The sequence below is a fragment of the Pongo pygmaeus genome, chromosome 4, assembly GCF_028885625.2.
Source record: "Pongo pygmaeus isolate AG05252 chromosome 4, NHGRI_mPonPyg2-v2.0_pri, whole genome shotgun sequence".
Taxonomy (NCBI): domain Eukaryota; kingdom Metazoa; phylum Chordata; class Mammalia; order Primates; family Hominidae; genus Pongo; species Pongo pygmaeus.
Window position 1 is genome coordinate 100,790,444 of NC_072377.2, and position 19,364 is coordinate 100,809,807.

The window sequence follows — 19,364 nt, forward strand, 5'->3', positions numbered from 1 at the left end:
TATTTTGTGGATACTTGGCCTAATTCTGACAGAGAGCAGATTTTCCCTTACTCACACCTACCTTTTTACATGTTTAAGATTTTATTTGTAAATTGAAATCTTTTTCGTCATGCTATAAGTGTGTTTTTTTCTTCTAGATTAAATTCATATATTGAAAGTATTGTTCAGGAGCCAAGAGCCAGTGCAGTGCTATGAAGAACTACGAGATTAGCCTGGATATTAACTTGTCTTCTAGAGAATAGATTCCATGCTCCATTCTTCTGCAATGGTTAATTCACACAGAAAATCAATGTTTAATATTCACAAAGGATTTTACTGCTTAGCAGCCATCTTGCCCCAAATATGCATTTGTTCTCAGTTCTCAGTGCCATCTAGTTATCACTTCAGTGAGGATCCTGGGGCTTTCCCAGTAGCCACCAATGGGGAACGATTTCCTTGGCAGGAGCTAAGGCTCCCCAGTGTGGTCATTCCCCTCCATTATGACCTCTTTGTCCACCCCAATCTCACCTCTCTGGACTTTGTTGCATCTGAGAAGATCGAGGTCTTGGTCAGCAATGCTACCCAGTTTATCATCTTGCACAGCAAAGATCTTGAAATCACGAATGCCACCCTTCAGTCAGAGGAAGATTCAAGATACATGAAACCAGGAAAAGGGCTGAAAGTTTTGAGTTATCCTGCTCATCAACAAATTGCACTGCTGGTTCCAGAGAAACTTATGCCTCACCTGAAATACTATGTGGCTATTGACTTCCAAGCCAAGTTAGGTGATGGCTTTGAAGGGTTTTATAAAAGCACATACAGAACTCTTGGTGGTGAAACAAGGTAAGAACTTGCTCAGGTAATTTACATTCTTTTGTGATAATTTCCTTATGAGTTACATCTCTTTGCCAGGAGCAGACTTCAGCAGCCATTTATGAGAAATCCAGTAAACTATGAGGAACCCAGAAGGAAAAGCTCTACCATTCCTTAAGGAAACCACAGTAGAGATGTAAAGACAGGACTCAGAGGCATAAACAGCTAGAGGGTGAATAACTAGGAGGAGAGGCCAGTATATGACTGATATGATGGATATGCTTATGTGCTAGGGAAAGAGATGGTCAGTGCAGAGAGGGCTGAAATAGGAAATGCTTCTCAAAGGAAGTGGGTCTTCATCTGGGACCAGAAGGAAATGTAAGTGACACTGGGATTGGGAGAGAGGAAGTGACAGAGTATACATTGCCTAGGTAACAGCCATGACTCATATCGAATAGTCAGAAACAAGGAACAAGTTTGCTTGGAAAATTGAGAAATATAGTCTATTCGATCAAGTCACATTCATTGAGCACACACTATGTGCCAGGCACTGCACTAGGCACTGAATGTATAATGGTGGGATCTGATGGAAGAGACAACCAGGACAAGAAAATAAATAAAATTGGCAAGGTAATTGGCCAGTGTTATGAATGAAATAAAACAAGGCGCAAGAAAGGTGGAAAATGTGGCTGAAGATTGAAACTAATTCAGTTGACTGGGCAAGGAAGTGTTTGTTGAGGAAGTGAATTTAAATTGAGAGCTGAGTTGTTTTTTTTTAAAGAGACAGTTATGAGAACATCTCGGGGCAAGTGCAAAGGCTCTAAAGTGGGATTGGTTGAGAGAAGGCCAGTGTGAGCTGAGGAGAGTGAACAAGAGGGAGAAAGGGATCAGACCATGTGGAGCCTTGGGGCGTCTTGTAAGGAGTTTTGACTTTAACTCAGATGAAATGGGAAATCACTGGAAGATTCTGCTCTGATTTATGCTTTGTAAAGATCAAGTCTATGTTGAGGGTATGTTATAGAGAAGCAGAGTAATCATTTGGGAGGTCATTGCAGTAGTTCAGGTAAGAAGTGATGCTAATTTGGGCCAGGCTAGTGGCAGTGCTTATGGAGTGAAACAATTGAACTTGGCAGTTATTTTGGAGGGCAAAACAACAGAGATTGCTGACATATTGGTCATGTGAGGTGAGGGAAAGAAGAATCAAGGATGCTTAATAGAGTGGATGGTTTGGTTTCCCAGGGCCGGGATCCATCTGGGAGGTAAGAGGAGTCTGGCTCAGTGCACTCTCACGTTATGTGAATTATGTTCAATTGCCAGTTGGAGAAATCTAAATTCCATGGCTTAACCACACAGGGGCATATTTTTCTCATGCAACAAGAAGTTCAGAAGTAGGGCAGCTCAGAGTTGCTATAGTGCTGTTCAGCGTCATCCAGGACCCAGGCTCCTTCTGTCTTTCTGCTCAGCTATCCTATGGCTTTCTTCCTAATACTTGCAAGATGATTGCTGCACCTCTAGGCATCAAGTCCACATTCTAGGCAGGAAGAAGGGGAACACAGGGGAGAGATAAGGGCAAAAAGAAACGTTCCAGTTGAATCTAACACTCTTTACAAAGATTTCCCACCCAAGGACTTCAGCTAGACCAGAATGAGTCATAGCCTCACCAAGTTACAAGGGAGCCTGAAGAAGTAACTCTCTTATCTGGACTTGTTGCCTTCCTGAATAAAATCAGCATTCCATTGGAACCAAGGAAGGGGAGTGGGTATCAGGAAAGTGACTAGCTGTGTCTACTACATCCTGCTCTTCCCTTCCCCACTTGGGTGCTCACTGCACAGCCTGCAGCCATCCACCTAGGACAACTCTTCCCCAGGCTCCTCTCTTTCCACATTCCCTTGCTGACACTTCCCCTCATTGCAGCCACAATCCTCAGGAGCTGGTTTTCAGGCTCAGCACAGTATTGGATAGGAAAAGTATCAACTTCTTTTCACTAAGGCACTACGTAAACAATGATGGCTTTTTTCATTTTTTTCAAATGCCGAAGGCCTCATGCAAAGGACATACATCTTAGGGATACTATTCTGGGAGCTGTGGGAGATGAGAAGGGGAGATATTTGGAGTAAAGCTGGAGGACTTTCCAGCATGCCTCCCATGATTAATTGCAGGCTATTCCTGACGCTCCTTATGGTTAATTAGTCAGTTCCCTTCATACTCAGTCACCTAGTAGGTCTGACATGTATGATAATGTACTGCACAATGTCAATTGAATCTTATGAATCTCTCTCTTTCTCTCTCTTTCTTCCTCACTTCTTCATCTAAACCACACAAGTAATTCAGTTGAAAGTGGTTCTTTTGAGATGCAGAAGGTCACACTTTGCATGTAGAGTTCCAATTAATCGTGTAAGCAACAAAGATTCAGTTTTTTTTGTTTTGTCAATGTAGACTTATTACAACCAAAATTTCATGTGAGTGAAAATTATTCCAGCCACTTAGAATTCCTTTACATTTGCAGAAACTGCTACCAAATACAAATAAAACCTTGAGGCCACAAGTGAATCATTTACATCTCTAGCCTCAGTTTCCCAGCCTGTGTCATAGAAATAAAGTAAGCTGAAGTAAAATATCCTGACAGCTTCTCTTTTTTCCCTCCTGACCTGTCTCTCCCTCGTATTTGAGCTATTCTATTCTCCCCTCCTTTTCCAGTTAAAATCTGCTCTCCAAATTCACTTCTTAATTGAAGCTTAAAGTCCAAAGAGTAAATCTGTAACTGTACAGTTTCAGGCATATCCTGGTGTTGGGGTAGAGAAGTTTGTCAGAGTATGTATCTATTATACTTGTCATCATCTGAAGAGTGGCAAGCAGAGAGAACTAGAAGTACCTGGGGGCACAGGTGCCACAGAGAGACCATTAGCCAACAATGGTACAAGAATATGAAAGTCCAGCTCCTTGCCTCCAGTGGGGGACACGTGAAGGCATAGTTTGCATCCCAGAGCTCCCTGGGAATCAGGCTGACGCTGGGACTTTGCCTGTCCTGCACCCTTGACTGGCTTCTCCCTTTTCCCTGTCCTGCTTCCCTCACTTCCTTACCTGTTTCTCCTGGCAGGATGTTCTCAATAAGTCAGGATCTGCTCCCTGGAAATACAACTTAGGACATCACTCATATACACAATTACTCAAACGTCTGCCTGAGGCCCTTTCAGGTTTAGAGACAGTACTGAACATTTAATTTCCTAGTGAATTTTGAAGCCATGCAGACAACATGTGTACTGTCTCAGTCATTTACTGGCTACGGATCCTGCTAAGGTCATTCAAGTTGTCTGAGCCTCAATATCCTTGTTTGACCTGAGTATGAACGAAATAATGTAATTAGCATTCCCAGAACAGGGCATTGCTTGTGATTGATGGCTGCTAAATAAGATTTTACCTTCATTTTCCTCAAAGAGACAGTCGAGATTCACAAAGGTTGCAGTTTGAGAAATCAAGTCTATTACCCCCAGGTTTGATAAGCTGTTTGCTAAATGTACAGATTCATTTCTCTTCTTGATTTCACTTGTGCATTTTGGCTGGGGGTGGGTCTTTTCACAGAATACTTGCAGTAACAGATTTTGAGCCAACCCAGGCACGCATGGCTTTCCCTTGCTTTGATGAACCGTTGTTCAAAGCCAACTTTTCAATCAAGATACGAAGAGAGAGCGGGCATATTGCACTATCCAACATGCCAAAGGTATTTCCACTTCCAGAAACTTTTAGAAATTGTTCTCAAGTTGAGACTCAGTCTTCGTTTGTTTTTTAAAATTGCTTTCAGGATTTCAGCCATTAATTTGTTTTTATCTATCTATCTATCTATCTATCAGTCATCATAATTTCAATCCTTCTAGACTTTAACATCATTCCGTTTGGGGCATTGTTACACAGGAAGCTTTTTTTTTTTTCCCAAGCAAAGTGATTTATATTTTGTGTTCATATGGAAACAGTATCTTAAATCTGTGTTTCTTGGCCAGGGATGAAATTCAGAATCTCCTAGAGTAGCACTTCTCAAACTTTAGGATTCAGATTAATGGTCTGAGGATCTTGCTAAAACTCAGATTCTGATTCAAGAGGTCTTGGGGTGAAGCTTGAAGTTCTACCTTTCTAACAAGCCCCCAGTCACTGCTGATGGTCCAGAGACCCCTTTTGCAGTGGCAAGGATCTCAGGGACCCTGCAGGGCCCCAACCCAAGAAATTCTGATCTAGAAGTCTGTGATGGAACTTAGAAATCCCCTCTTTTAAGTTTCACAAGTAATTCTGAAATTTATTTATGAAAATTATTAATTGTGGTTATCCTTTTTTTTTTTTTTTTTGAGACAGTCTCACTCTGTTGCCCAGGTTGGAGTGCAATGGCGTGATCTCAGCTCACTGCAACCTCCACCTCCCGGGTTCAAGCAATTCTCTTGCCTCAGCCTCCCAAGTAGCTGGGATTACAGGCTCCCACCACTACACCCAACTAATTTTTTTTGTATTTTACTAGAAACGGGGTTTCACCATGTTAGTCAGCCTGGTCTCAAACTCCTGACCTCAGGTGATCTGCCCGCCTTGGCCTCCCAAAGTGCTGAGATTACAGGCGTGAGCCACCATGGCTGGCCTATACAACTTCTTTAATTGAAAGAGGACTTTGGGACTCTTATTTGGCTCATATTAGTACTCAAAATGCAGAGACTCTGGAAGACACAGTAGACCCTTTTCCTTGTTTGATACTTCCTCACTAATGATGTACTTGCCATTTGTGCTGTTGAACAAAATGTAAAATATTCCTGTAACGCCGCTTGGATAGTAGAACAAAAATAGAGGCTTTCCTGATGGTGCTTCAGAAAGGTGGAGCACAGGAGGCAGCAGGTCATCCACAGCCAGCAAGTGGCCCCACGCCCATTTTCCTCTCTGTCTCTACAGATGCAGGAGAGAAATGAGCCCATAATCTAGATGCTGCATCTCCCCAGATTTCTACTTAATGCTGGAAAAGACGTTTGCTCTGAAATACTGGCAGAGTGGACCAAAGGAAAAAAAAAAACAACTGACCATGGGACCCATAGTTCAGTTTTTCTGTGATTGTAACAGATAGCAGTTTAATTAGCCCTTCATTTTCAGGTAGCAACAATTTGCTACTGTGAGGTCAATTATTCTTTCCAACAGCATGTTCGTTTCAAGACAGTGTATCACTGAAGTAGCTTTCCTGGAAGTTTTTTATTAATATAATTTTCTATCTGAATAATCATGAGGGGTAAAGTAAAAACACAGCCCTTTTCATCAAAATAGAATGCAAACATAAATTGCTGTTATCATTATTATATTAGAATTTAAAATTTATATCTCAGAAATCTCCAGTAACTTCTCATGTTTAAGCAAAAGAAGCAAACACTTTGAAAATATTTTCTAAGGTCCTTGAATCTCTACTTTGCCCAGTTGACTGGAGCAGCTCGCTAGATCATGCCCTTTTCAGCGAATACTGATTTAACATTCTGCTTCTTCACTTTTACACTGTTGGTGGGACTGTAAACTAGTTCAACCCTTGTGGAAGTCAGTGTGGCGATTCCTCAGGGATCTAGAACTAGAAATTCCATTCGACCCAGCCATCCCATTACTGGGTATATACCCAAAGGACTATAAATCATGCTGCTATAAAGACACATGCACACGTATGTTTATTGCGGCATTATTCACAATAGCAAAGACTTGGAACCAACCCAAATGTCCAACAATGATAGACTGGATTAAGAAAATGTGGCACATACACACCATGGAATACTATGCAGCCATAAAAAATGATGAGTTCACGTCCTTTGTAGGGACATGGATGAAATTGGAAATCATCATTCTCAGTAAACTATCGCAAGAACAAAAAACCAAACACCGCATATTCTCACTCATAGGTGGGAATTGAACAATGAGAACACATGGACACAGGAAGGGGAACATCACACTCTGGGGACTGTTGTGGGGTGGGGGGAGGGGGGAGGGATAGCATTGGGAGATATACCTAATGCTAGATGACGAGTTAGTGGGTGCAGCGCACCAGCATGGCACATGTATACATATGTAACTTACCTGCACGTTGCGCACATGTACCATAAAACCTAAAGTATAATAATAATAATAATAATAATAATAATAATAATAAAAGAAAAAAAAAACATTCTGCTTCTTATAAACATTGACCAACTCAGGCTCTCATGGTTAGTCAAAAAAGGAGAACTGAAGTAATGTCACAATCATACTCTCTAGATAACAGTTGTAGCACCTAAGCTGGGTTATGTAGACTGGTGGGAAGAAATGATACATGCTCTGTTCTCAATTTCCTTAGTTAAGAATGCAGGATTTAAGAGAAGTGAGGACCTCAGGGACCCTGCAGGGCCCCAACCCAAGAAATTCTGATCTAGAAGTCTATGATGGAACTTAGAAATCCCCCCTTTTAAGTTTCACAAGTAATTCTTAAATTTATTTATGAAAATTATTAATTGTGGTTATACAAGTTTTTTTGTTTGTGTTTTTGTTTTGTTTTGTTTTGTTTTGTTTTGATTTTTGAGACAGAGTCTCGCTCTGTTGCCCAGGTTGGAGTGCAATGGCGTGATCTCGGCTCACTACAACCTCAGCCTCCCAGGTTCAAGCAATTCTCCTGCCTCAGCCTCCCAAGTAGCTGGAATTACAGGCTCCCACCACTACACCTGACTAACTTTTTTTGTATTTTCAGTAGAGACGGGGTTTCACCATGTTAGTCAGCCTGGTCTCAAACTCAGGGACCTTGCAGGGTCCAAGTGCTAATAGAGGCAGCATATCTTTTGGACATTTATTTGTCTCTTTCATCCTTTAAGGAAACACGCACTCACTGGTGACAATTGCTATGCAAGTAAAGTTCTGCTGGTATTGAGAAAACAGCTAAATCCTTGTCTAGCAGTCAGTGTTTTGTACTTGGAGCTTACATCACCATCCTGGAAGAACTTACACTAATACCCCATACACGTCCATTTAAGGCAATGTTAATCTACATGGGTCACTGCAGGTTTCTGAACAAAACTCAGCCTCCATGGACTATATCGTCTTCATCTGGTGGGGATAAACCATAGCAAACGCCCATTTGCCTCCTAACCATCTCTGCCACCAGCCTTCTAGTAGCCCAGACATATTTCCCCATAGTCTCACAGCCTCACGCCTCTGCCAGTAACCCCTCCACACACTTGACTACATGGTTTTGCTGCTGAGTTTGGTCAGAAGACCACAATAATACCCCAGCTCTCAGCCCTTACCACAAGACAGCATCTCCTCTGCTGGGAGTGGATATCCAGAGAACACTGGTTGAATCAGCTTCCTAAAAATGGAGACTGTTGTTGGGGAAAATTAATTTGCTGGATAGAGTTCTTAAAAATTACAGCCCTGTATATACTTTGACTTTTCTTACAGTATTTGATCAGTACCTTCTTCTTTATTGGAACTTAGAAATAGATTTCAAATAGAATTCAGTAAAATTAAATTCTGTAGAATTTAACAGCAAAAACATTTGCCATCAAAGTAGACTAGAAAATTTATGGTAATGCTTCAAGCTATTTTCTCTTGCCAAAGCAAATCGTAATCTTATCCAACATGTCAAACATGCTTAATAAGCTGCAGTCAGCATCATCACAAGCCTGACTCCCAGAAAGGGCTCAGGGATAGAGGTGGGGAAGAGCCTGTCTAAGAGTTGTGACTAGCTTGAAGAAAATGTTTTCAGATTATTGGATCTGTATCCAGTCAGTATTTGGGGCATTGTACCACGGTGAAGACCATCTCTGAGACAAGCTGCCCAGACCAAATGAAGGTAGAGTTCAGTCATTACCCAGTGATCTTGATAGATGCAGCTGACGAGACTGCAGGCTGAAAAGTTTCTGCTTCCTTAGGAGATGGACAGAAGCTTAAATTACTAATGACTTCCTTGGCCTGACTGCTTTCATTGCTGAATCAATGAAGCAAAGATAAAATAAGACCATGACTCTAGCTGTCACGCAGCAAGTGAGAGAATGAGCATCATCTTTGGAGTCACACAGTCACATCCACATCTTGGTCCTACCGTGGAACTAGCCATGTGATCTCCAACAATTCTGTGAACATTTCTGAGCCTCTGTTTCCTCACCTGAGAAACAACACCAACCTCACACCCACATAACAGGATTAAAAGATAATGTGAAGCCTCTAGTTCAGTTTCACTTCCTGTTTTCTTTTTCCGCAGGGGTGTATTTCTTGTACAACAAACAAAGGGAAAGGGGCCATTATCTGGTATTTTACTTAAAAGCCCACAAGTTGAACTGATGCCAGTGTTGGAAATTATTGCATTTTAAGAAAATAGAAATACGTAATATTTTTGTGCTTTCAATCAACAAAATGAGATTTGGCATTTTTGTGCTTTGGGGATCTCAAAAGCAGGGCTTTTTGTCTTCAACAGAGTGTTGGGGTAAAAGCAATAGAGGTAAAAGAGGCCACGGAATACTAGGAGAGGCCATTGCCCTCCTAGGAGGTCATCGATTGTCCTTCAGAGTATGAGGCTTGCCTCTAACTCACCTGCCATAAGTCATAGGCATGGTTATGAAATACTCCAGTTTTCAAGTACTGATTATTCCTTTTCCTTTCTGTAGGTTAAGACAATTGAACTTGAAGGAGGTCTTTTGGAAGATCACTTTGAAACTACTGTAAAAATGAGTACATACCTTGTAGCCTACATAGTTTGTGATTTCCACTCTGTGAGTGGCATCACCTCATCAGGGGTCAAGGTGAGTTCTAATTTTCTACGCAGTGCAGAAAAGTGTCCTGAGAGCAATGAACTTTTGTTTTCTCATGTTTTTCATTATTATCAAAGTATTATGTTTATATTACAAAAAGAGATAGATAAAAAACTAAATTAAAAATTATCCATAGTCCTGTCACCAAGATACAACTACTGATAATATTAATGTAAGCCTTCCAAATATTTTCTATATGTATGTCAGCATATATGGGTGTACATAGTAACAGTATTTACTGACTATATATGTAAAGGTGATTTTCAAAGTGTATATATATGTATATATATAATACACACACACACACATATACCCTTTGCAAAATAATATATTGACTATTTTTAACCCATTTTTATCAAAATATGCTATAAAAGTTGAATGTCATTAAAAATTTTAAATAATATTATATTAATAATTGCATGGAGGTTTAATAAGGATTCTAAAATCAGCATCTTATTTTTGGGCATGTATGTTGTTTCCAACTTTTTTTTTTTCTTTGAGACAGAGTCTCACTCTGTTGCCTAGGCTGGAGTGCAATGACGCTATCTCGGCTCACTGCAATCTCCGCCTCCTGGGTTCAAGCAATTCTCCTGCCTCAGCCTCCCAAGTAGCTGGGAATACAAACACAGGCCATCATGCCTGGCTAATTTTTGTGTATTTGTAGAGATGGGGTTTCACCATGTTGACCAGGCTGGTCTTGAACTCCTGACCTCAGGTGATCCTCCCGCCTTGGCCTCCCAAAGTGTTGGGATTACAGGCGTGAGCCACCGTGCCCGACAGTTTCCAACTGTTTTTTATAACTTTTTTCCCTCAATGAAAGAAGATCTTTATAATTTTTAGAGTCTTCATTGTTTGCAAAAACTTACAACAATACTTAATGATTATCTTTGTAGTTAAATATTTGCAAACATTAGTGGACACATTAAATAAATAAAAAAGAACTTCTTATCCCAAGGGACCAAATTATAGACATAAAAACATCTTTAAAGAGTTATAAAATAATGCTTTTGAAAAATGGGTATAGGCCGGGCACAGTGGCTGATGCCTGTAATCCCAGCACTTTGGGAGGCCGAAGCGGGCAGATCGCCTGAGGTCAGGAGTTTGAGACCAGCCTGGGCAACATGGTGAAATCCCTCTCTACTAAAAATACAAAAATTAGCCAGGCATGGTGGCAGGCACCTGTAATCCCAGCTACTCGGGAGGCTGAGGCAGGAGAATCGCTTGAACCCGGGAGGTGGATGTTGCAGTGAACTGACATTGTGCCAGGCACTCCAGCCTGGGTGACAAGAGTGAGACTTCATCTCCAAAAAAAAAGAAAAAAGAAAAACAGAAAAAAAAAAGAAAAATCGGTATAAAGTATCTATTACAATTTACATACGTATTATGTTCATGAATATGTAGATATATGAGTTGTGTAGCTACACACACACATCACGGCACCTTTGCACTTAGACATGGATGTCTATGCATAGACACGGATGTGCAGGAGGTGAATGGCACTTCAGAGGACAGGTTCCTGTCAGCCTCTTTGGATTCACACCCCAGCTCTACAACTTTCAGCCTGGGTGATCTGGAGCAAGTTACTAAATCTTTATGTGTTTCTGCTGCTTCACCTATAAAATGGCACCTGCTTCATAGAGTGGGTGCAAGTATTAAATTAGATTTTATGTGTAAGCATTCAGCACAGTGCCTGGTAAACTGTCAAAAAAATGGCCATTTACATTTTTTCCACATAAAGGTTTTGAAGGACTTCAGTTAATTCAGAGCATAAAAGTGGGTCATGAAATAAAAGTAGCTCTATACTTGGAAGGCAAGAAAATTTGAATCTAATTATATTTTTTCTACTTGATAGCTAATTTCTTTGGGGGAGCCATTGAACATATTTGAGCATTTCTTAGTTTAAAGCAAGCTTGACAGAGGGCGGATCCAATAAGTTCTTCATGGCTTCCCACATAGGTCTAGAAGAAACCTATGTTTTATTTGAATTGTGTTTGTGGTCATCATTTTGGAAAGCTAGTTGACAAGTGCTAAAGTATATCATAGAGATGAACTCAAGTGGGTTCCTGTCTATGATATACTTGGATTATGATACAATGGGTTAATATGATTTGAAAGTTACAGATGAGCACTGAGGAAATGGATTGTAACAGAAGATTCAGGGTGTTTGTAATTTTCAAGACTGACTTTTGCTTTAATACTTCACAGAACCTCTTATCCTTATTGACAACATGCTTAATGGTATCTTAATACTTTCTTGAAAAGATGCAGTCTGCCTTTCTGTGTGAGAGGGTTATCAGGAATGGAATTATGCCAGGGAGCTGTCATTCAAAAACCTCTTCTGATCCACATTTCCCAGGTGTCCATCTATGCATCCCCAGACAAACAGAATCAAACACATTATGCTTTGCAGGCATCACTGAAGCTACTTGATTTTTATGAAAAGTACTTTGATATCTACTATCCACTCTCCAAACTGGGTATGTTCAAATTCCACATTATTGTCTTCATTTTTGCTCATAAAACTTGCTTTGATCTCTTCCCTCTTTCTCTTTCTATGTGATTTAAATGAGCACTGAGGAATTCAGGTTAGCTCAGGAAAAAATAATTTGTTCCTCAGAGATGATTCTTGAGTGTAGAAAATAAAATATTTATGAGATGCCCCAATAGTGTGGATCATTTCTCTCTTCTTTTATCAGGTTTAACGTTAACATATCTGCATCGAACTCTTTCCCAGGCTGATCAGAAAGGGCACACACTGGAGGCTGGGATGGAAGCCAGGTAGAGGGCCCAGGAAAGAGATGGGGAGAAAAAGAAGGAACACAGTGACTGCTCTGTTCAAAATAGGGGTCCACATGTCCAAGATGCTGTGACTCCCTGTGGCGGACATCAAGGCTCTCATCCATTATGTTCCTCTTCTATGGGAGGGAAACACACCTCCCATCAGGCTGCTCTTCTATGCCCAGCAGCATTGATTAGAGAATGGATTTTCCATCAAAAAATACACACACACACACACACACACACACACACACACAGACACATGCATTGCATATTAGAATTAGAGGGATTTCTGGAGGAATTGCTATACCCTATTTGTACAAGGTCAGCAATCTTTTATAAAGGTTGTCAAAAGTTTACGTAGAGAGAGTACTGAAAACTATGCCTCCATCTGTTATCTATATTGGGCACTGAGGTTGGATGGCAAGACTGTGGAACAGATTTAAAAAAAATTGCAGGAAACAGATCATCTGGTTATGGTAGTAGGTCTTTACATGAGATGATACTCATAGTCTATCTTGCTTTTAATTTTCTATCTTAAAAAATAAAAAACGTTATTTTTAGAATGTTGTAGAGAAGCAATCCCCAACCTTTTTGACACTAGGGACCAGATTTGTGGAAACAATTTTTCCACGAAGGTTGGGTGGATGGTTTTTGGATGAAACTGTTCCACCTCAGAGCATTGGGCATTAGATTCTCATAAGGAACACGCAACTTAGATCCCTCACATGCACAGTTCACAATAGGATTCATGCTCCTCTGAGAATCTAATGCCACCTCTGATCTGGCAGGAGGCAGAGCTCAGGCAGTCATGCTCTCTCCCACCGCTCACCTCCTGCCATGTAGCCCAGTTTCTAATAGGCCATTGACAGGTACTGGTCCGTGTCCCCGGGGTTAGGGACCCCTGTTGTAGAGCATATAAAAACTGAAGAAAGTTTCACAGCATATAAAGATTAGTGCTTGGGGTTCCTGACAGTGACAAAACAATTTTTTCCTTTGGAATTTAGGATATACTTCTTATCTTGTCCTTTTTCGCCTCTTGCCCCCAACTCCAATGCATTTTCCTTACATAAATTAAAAGGGACCATCAATTGGCATACAGTTCTAGGCTTAAAAAAATTAAAAGCTATATCCAGGGGCTTATTTCGATAGTTCCTGAGTCTTGCTCTGTTATTATTGTGCAGGTTCTATATACCCTTTAGTACAGATATACTAAATCCCATTTATATGTAATTCATTGCTGTACTTTAGGCCAAAAGTCAAGGAAAGATTAATAACAGCCATCAACAATATTAATGTTGTTCTTGAAAAATGCAGTCTTAAAGAGCATATGAAACATCTTTAAGACTAACAGAAAAGAAGCATGCAACTTAGGAAAAAATAGAGCAGATATAAGTCCCACTACTATAAAATCATCAATGCAATTTAGAAGAAAAGTCATTCCCACATTTGAAGTGCTAATGAATACTAATCTTTATTAGTGCTAATTTAGTTTTTGATTGTGTTATGTACACTTGTTTTTCATCTACTAGAATTAACCAGTATTAACTCCAGACAATGTAATTATAAGCCAAGTGACTTGGTTCATTTCAAAGTTTTAAAAAATTATCTTTTTTTCCAGCTAAATGAACATTTTAGCTAGCAGAATTCAAAGACTAAATATTAGCCAGAAATTTTTTAGCCTACATGAAATCATTAGCAAAGGATAGTAAACAATGCACATACACTTATACCTGCATATGTATATGTGTGTGTATATATGTATGTATATATGTATATATATGTGTGTATATACACACACACATATACATATACACACACATATACAGGTACATATATATGTATATATACACACACATATACAGGTACATATATATGTATATATACACACACATACACACATATACAGGTATATATATATATTATATATGCCCATATATGGTGTATATATATACACACACACACATATATGGTATATATATATATATATATATATATACACACACACACACGTAATGCAAATTAATGCATTATACCTGAGTTGTTTAAATGATTAGATTGCACTTTTTCCCCCCACAACACTTTCCTAAGAAGTAGAGGAAATATCAGTGTTGAAAAGGAAATTGAAGTCAGAAAGAATCAATGCCCAGAGCTTTTTTCCTCTGCTGTCTTAGAAGGACATGTGCTTATAATAGAGGCTATATTTGCTAGAAATATCAATGGAAATATTGACTATAGAGATGGCTCCTAAGAGGTGTTCTCCTGAAATTAAAATCATGCATCTTTTTGTTTTTTTCTAAAAATGAGTTCATTATACGTTTTGATGAATCTCAAACATATTAGAAATTATTTGATACCTTTTTTAAAGTTTTCAGCAGTACTAACATAAAACACAATATGATTGTTTTTAAATGAATTGTTTTCTTGGCAGTAAGGCACCCAAAATATTTTCAGAGTTCAGCACTTTCAGGAAGAAAATGGTTAAATGTCAATACGTTACTTCATCTACAAAACTCTGTACAACTTATTCCACTTGATAATGGGCACTGATTATTTTCAGCGCAACTATAAGACACCCTGTCAATGTTAAGATATTCTTGATGTTTTCAAAAAGTCTGCTTACATATACTTAAAGGATCATAGTGTATTTGAGCAGAGAGCCAATTCTATTTCTGATGTGGGAGCCATAAAACTCAAGTATGGTTGTTCTTATTTCTTAGATTTAATTGCTATTCCTGACTTTGCATCTGGAGCCATGGAAAATTGGGGCCTCATTACATATAGGGAGACGTCACTGCTTTTTGACTCCAAGACCTCTTCTGCTTCCGATAAACTGTGGGTCACCAGAGTCATAGCCCATGAACTGGCGCACCAGGTACTTGGCACTCATGACATTATCTCGATATCAGTTCAAAATAACATTATATAGAACACGATCAATCTTCCTGAAACAAAATAAATCATCTCATTTACCTCTAGAGGGGAACTTAGAGATTACTAAACCTAACACAACATGTCAAGTAGCAGAGTACTCAGTCTCTGAACTGTGGTGTGCATACTGGAATTTTATCACGAGAAGTAGCCATTAAATTTATCCTCTAAAACCTTTCAAAGCAAAGCCCTCAAATGTCATTTGGGAAAAGAAGGGAAGTGACTATACAGACACATGAAGCACAGAATTGGAAACCTTACAAATAAAGATTTTTACTAAAACTGGTACTCTGGCATTCCAATCTAGGGCAAAATCACTCTTCCTTTGGTTGGAACCTGTGTTTACATGGCCATAATGAAATACTTCAAGTGAAATTTGATGGGCTGATGATCCTGGGCACATACCTAACTCTCTGAAGTTCAGTGTCCCCATCTATAAAATTAAGTTAATAATAGTTCTGTTTCATAAAGCTGTTGTGAGGATTATGGATAGGGAAAGTGTGCGGATCACATAGTAAGCACTCAATAAGTGTTAGTTATTAATGATGATGACAACGGCCACTCCATCTACAAGAAATACTACTATTTCTTGCAGAATAACTTATCTAAGGGCCATCTATCAACACTGTATTACATACAAATGTGGAATTGTAAAACTAGGTCTATAGATATTGGAGACTATTCTCTCTATTTCATTTCTGAAAACTCTCAGTAATGCAGTAAATTATTAAAGGCACCAAAATTGTCTTTCACCAAGTGGGCAAATATCATTCTGTTGTAGAATCTGGCAAAATCTCTTATTTAAAACATTTTAACTTTATCCTTTGTCATCACCACAATAATGAGCTGTTGTTCTTTAAATCAGTGAACTAAATACTGTTACACAGACAGCCATGCTCAGCACTGTGCTTCGAGAACACATGGGCTGCTTCCTTTGGTTCAGAATCTCCCCACTGGCCCATTTTAGGTGTTTTGATCATGAGTCACCAGGAGCTCTAAAGCACTTAACTGAGTCTGGAGATTTCTAATCTTTCTGCCAATTGTTTGTAGGGAAGTGCTCTGTGAGCTCTACTTCTGAGGCTCCATGCTCCCTCTGGCCCTCCCTTTAATAGCTTCTCTTCCACGGAGATGCAGTCAAGTGCTGAAGCAGCAAACAGCACTGGAATTTTTGCCCCCACTTTTTTGTCTTCCCATTGATTACCATATTAACATGTCACTCTGTGCATAACCCTGGCAAAGATTCCCTGATGCCAACTGTCTTAGCCTGGCATACAAGGTTCCCATGACCCAGCTCCTTTTTACCTCTCCAGCCTCATCTCTTGCCTACACCTAAGCTCTAGCCATCCAAGATTACCTGCCATTTTCTGAACATGCCGGGTTGTATCACTCTGCCTTTGCTCCTACTATCTGATATTCAGCATACCTGAGTACTATTTACAAGGCTCAGGAAATGAACACCGTCCTGGCAAAACTGATTATTTCCTCCTGGAATCCCCTCTGTCCCTGGCAAAGACATTGATCTTAGCATCTGCTTTACTGTATTTATTTGTCTACTGGTTGACCTCCATCATTTGTATTGAGGCAGTGGCTATATTATATACATCTTTGTATTTCTAACATATGGCATGGTGCCAGGAACGCAGTAGGTTCTCCATAGGTATTTACTGAATGAATGAATAAACTAGTCTTACTAACTGGTGAAGTGGCTAGAATCAGTTTATCCTGTACTTCTTATATTCACCGGTTTTCAAATTGAGGAAACACCTCTCCCTTTCCATGAATGTCCTTCAGAAGATTGGTGCCCACTTGTAAAATAATCTGAAGACTGTCAGAAAAGGAATAGTGCTTAAACTGTTTCTAGAAGCTACAGACTTATAATTTTCTGTTCTGTAACTATAACCAGGCTCTTCTGAATCTTAGAATCTTATTGTTGAAGCTTTGGTCCGTCTAGAGATTGCAGTCTTAGAGACATACACTAGATGTGCAGTATTAGGCATATAGACTAAATAAATAAAATACAAAAGCACATAAAAGAATAGTAATATTTAAAATGCATAATACAGATCAAATATAGGTAAAGGGTAAATATGTCGATTATCTTTATGCATCCTTTTTATTTGATTTATATATATTTTAAATCTTAGACCTTTATTGTTTCTAGTGGCCCACTGAAGTAAGTCAGGGGCAGAGGTTAACAACTGAATTTGCTCTTCAGTAATATTATATAACAATTATATAACAACCTGAGAGCCTTAAATGAATTCTTATGATTCTCCTAAGTACCTGCTACTTAATATAAAAAGATAACTTCACCCAGGACACTTGGATTTATATTTCTCCCTTGAACATCATCATATATCAAGGACAAGGTGAGATTGTTCTTATTGGGCAGGAAAAAAACCCACCTCTATAAAGTGTTCCATTTTCTTTCTTAATATTAAATCTAATAACTAGGAAATGTTGGGCAGATAGAATGAAAGTCGAAGAGTTAAGGGCATTGAGAACACACAAAAAAAGGAAAAAAGAAAATCAAGCAAAAATGTGGTGGTGAGAATAAGAAGGCAAGGAAATCAGTAGAAGAAAATTGTACAGAGAGAAAAGGGTAGCAAAGAGAGAAGAGAGATCCTAACTAATAAAAAAAAGTTAGTAACAATTGTATTTTTTTGCTAAAGTTAATAATTTTTATTTGTTTAACTTCTAATAATATTGAGTTTTTACCTCCTAGTGGTTTGGCAACCTGGTCACAATGGAATGGTGGAATGATATTTGGCTTAAAGAGGGTTTTGCAAAATACATGGAACTTATCGCTGTTAATGCTACATATCCAGAGCTGCAATTTGTAAGTTCACAATTCTGTGTATCATACTATACGGTGTAAAGAATCATCAATTCACTATTAAAATTTCAAGTGAATGTTAAACAGAAAAACTACATAATGTTGTGGTTTTTGAACATAGGGCATTTTGTTTGATACACGAAACAGATCACAGAACTGGATGAAACATTGGAGGTTTTAGAAAACAATCAACATAAATCTGTCACCCCAAAGTCTGTAAACAGAGAAGGCAAACTAATACAAATGTAGAACTGTGTATGTGGGTTGAGAGGAAAGAACATTGCTGTTTGTATACATCTGCACAGGAATGCCCATGGCTACTAGGTACTATAGAGTTCTTGGCATGTAACCTGAAATCAACATCATTGGGGGTGTACTTTTCTAGAATTTCCAAAGGGTCTGCTGGCTTCCCCAAAATGTGTGAAGGGATTTCTTCAGGTATGTCTTTTTTAAAAACGAATATAGTGGTCTGAACACTGCACAAATGTGCATATCAAGGTGGTTAGTAATGGTTATTTAGGTCTTTGGGATATATATTTAGTCCAGTACACTATAGACAGACATGGATTCAAAGTTAGGCTCTTCTTGTTACTGTGTATGTACTGAATTTGTGGCTTAATGCCAAAGCTTTATATATTCTTATTTGTAAAATGCATATACCATATCTCCCTTGCAGAGGTGTTGACAGGATTGCAGATGATAGGTCTAGGCACATAACAAGTATTCACTAAATGGAAACCATTATTTTATTTCTGTATTCAAGGGCTGATACATGGTAAACATTCAGGTAATGTCTGAAGGAATATTGGATTTGTATCTTTTTAAAGTAGAGAAACGGCGAAAGGGGAATACATACAAGAAAAGAAACATCTTCCAAGAAATATCGATTGAAATCTTACCTCTAAGAACATCTTACTAAACCTACTATGTTTTCTATTGCTTTTACAGTGTCAAATAGAAACTAAAACTAAACATTTTTCTCCCTGTTTAGGATGACTATTTTTTGAATGTGTGTTTTGAAGTAATTACAAAAGATTCATTGAATTCATCCCGCCCTATCTCCAAACCAGCGGAAACCCCGACTCAAATACAGGAAATGTTTGATGAAGTTTCCTATAACAAGGTAGTAAATATCACTTGCAGGTGGAAGCTCTGCTTTCAGAAGAAATGTAATAATGACTATAAAATCAGCAGTTTAAGTCATTGGTGCCAGTTCCTGCTACTTGTTGCACTTTTTGTTTGTTCTCTTTTCAGAC

General features: G+C 38.9%; 1 protein-coding gene across 1 annotated transcript in view; it reads left to right on the plus strand.

Annotated features, from left to right (window-relative positions):
• ERAP2 (endoplasmic reticulum aminopeptidase 2) overlaps positions 1 to 19,364 on the plus strand; it is a 54,289-nt gene that overhangs the window by 3,471 nt on the left and 31,454 nt on the right. The window contains exons 2-8 of the mRNA XM_054487772.2: positions 138 to 822; positions 4,372 to 4,510; positions 9,420 to 9,554; positions 11,920 to 12,040; positions 15,062 to 15,216; positions 17,998 to 18,111; positions 19,100 to 19,231. Coding sequence (XP_054343747.1) covers positions 248 to 822; positions 4,372 to 4,510; positions 9,420 to 9,554; positions 11,920 to 12,040; positions 15,062 to 15,216; positions 17,998 to 18,111; positions 19,100 to 19,231 — 1,371 coding nt within the window. The 5' untranslated portion in view covers positions 138 to 247. The remainder of the gene's footprint in view (positions 1 to 137; positions 823 to 4,371; positions 4,511 to 9,419; positions 9,555 to 11,919; positions 12,041 to 15,061; positions 15,217 to 17,997; positions 18,112 to 19,099; positions 19,232 to 19,364) is intronic.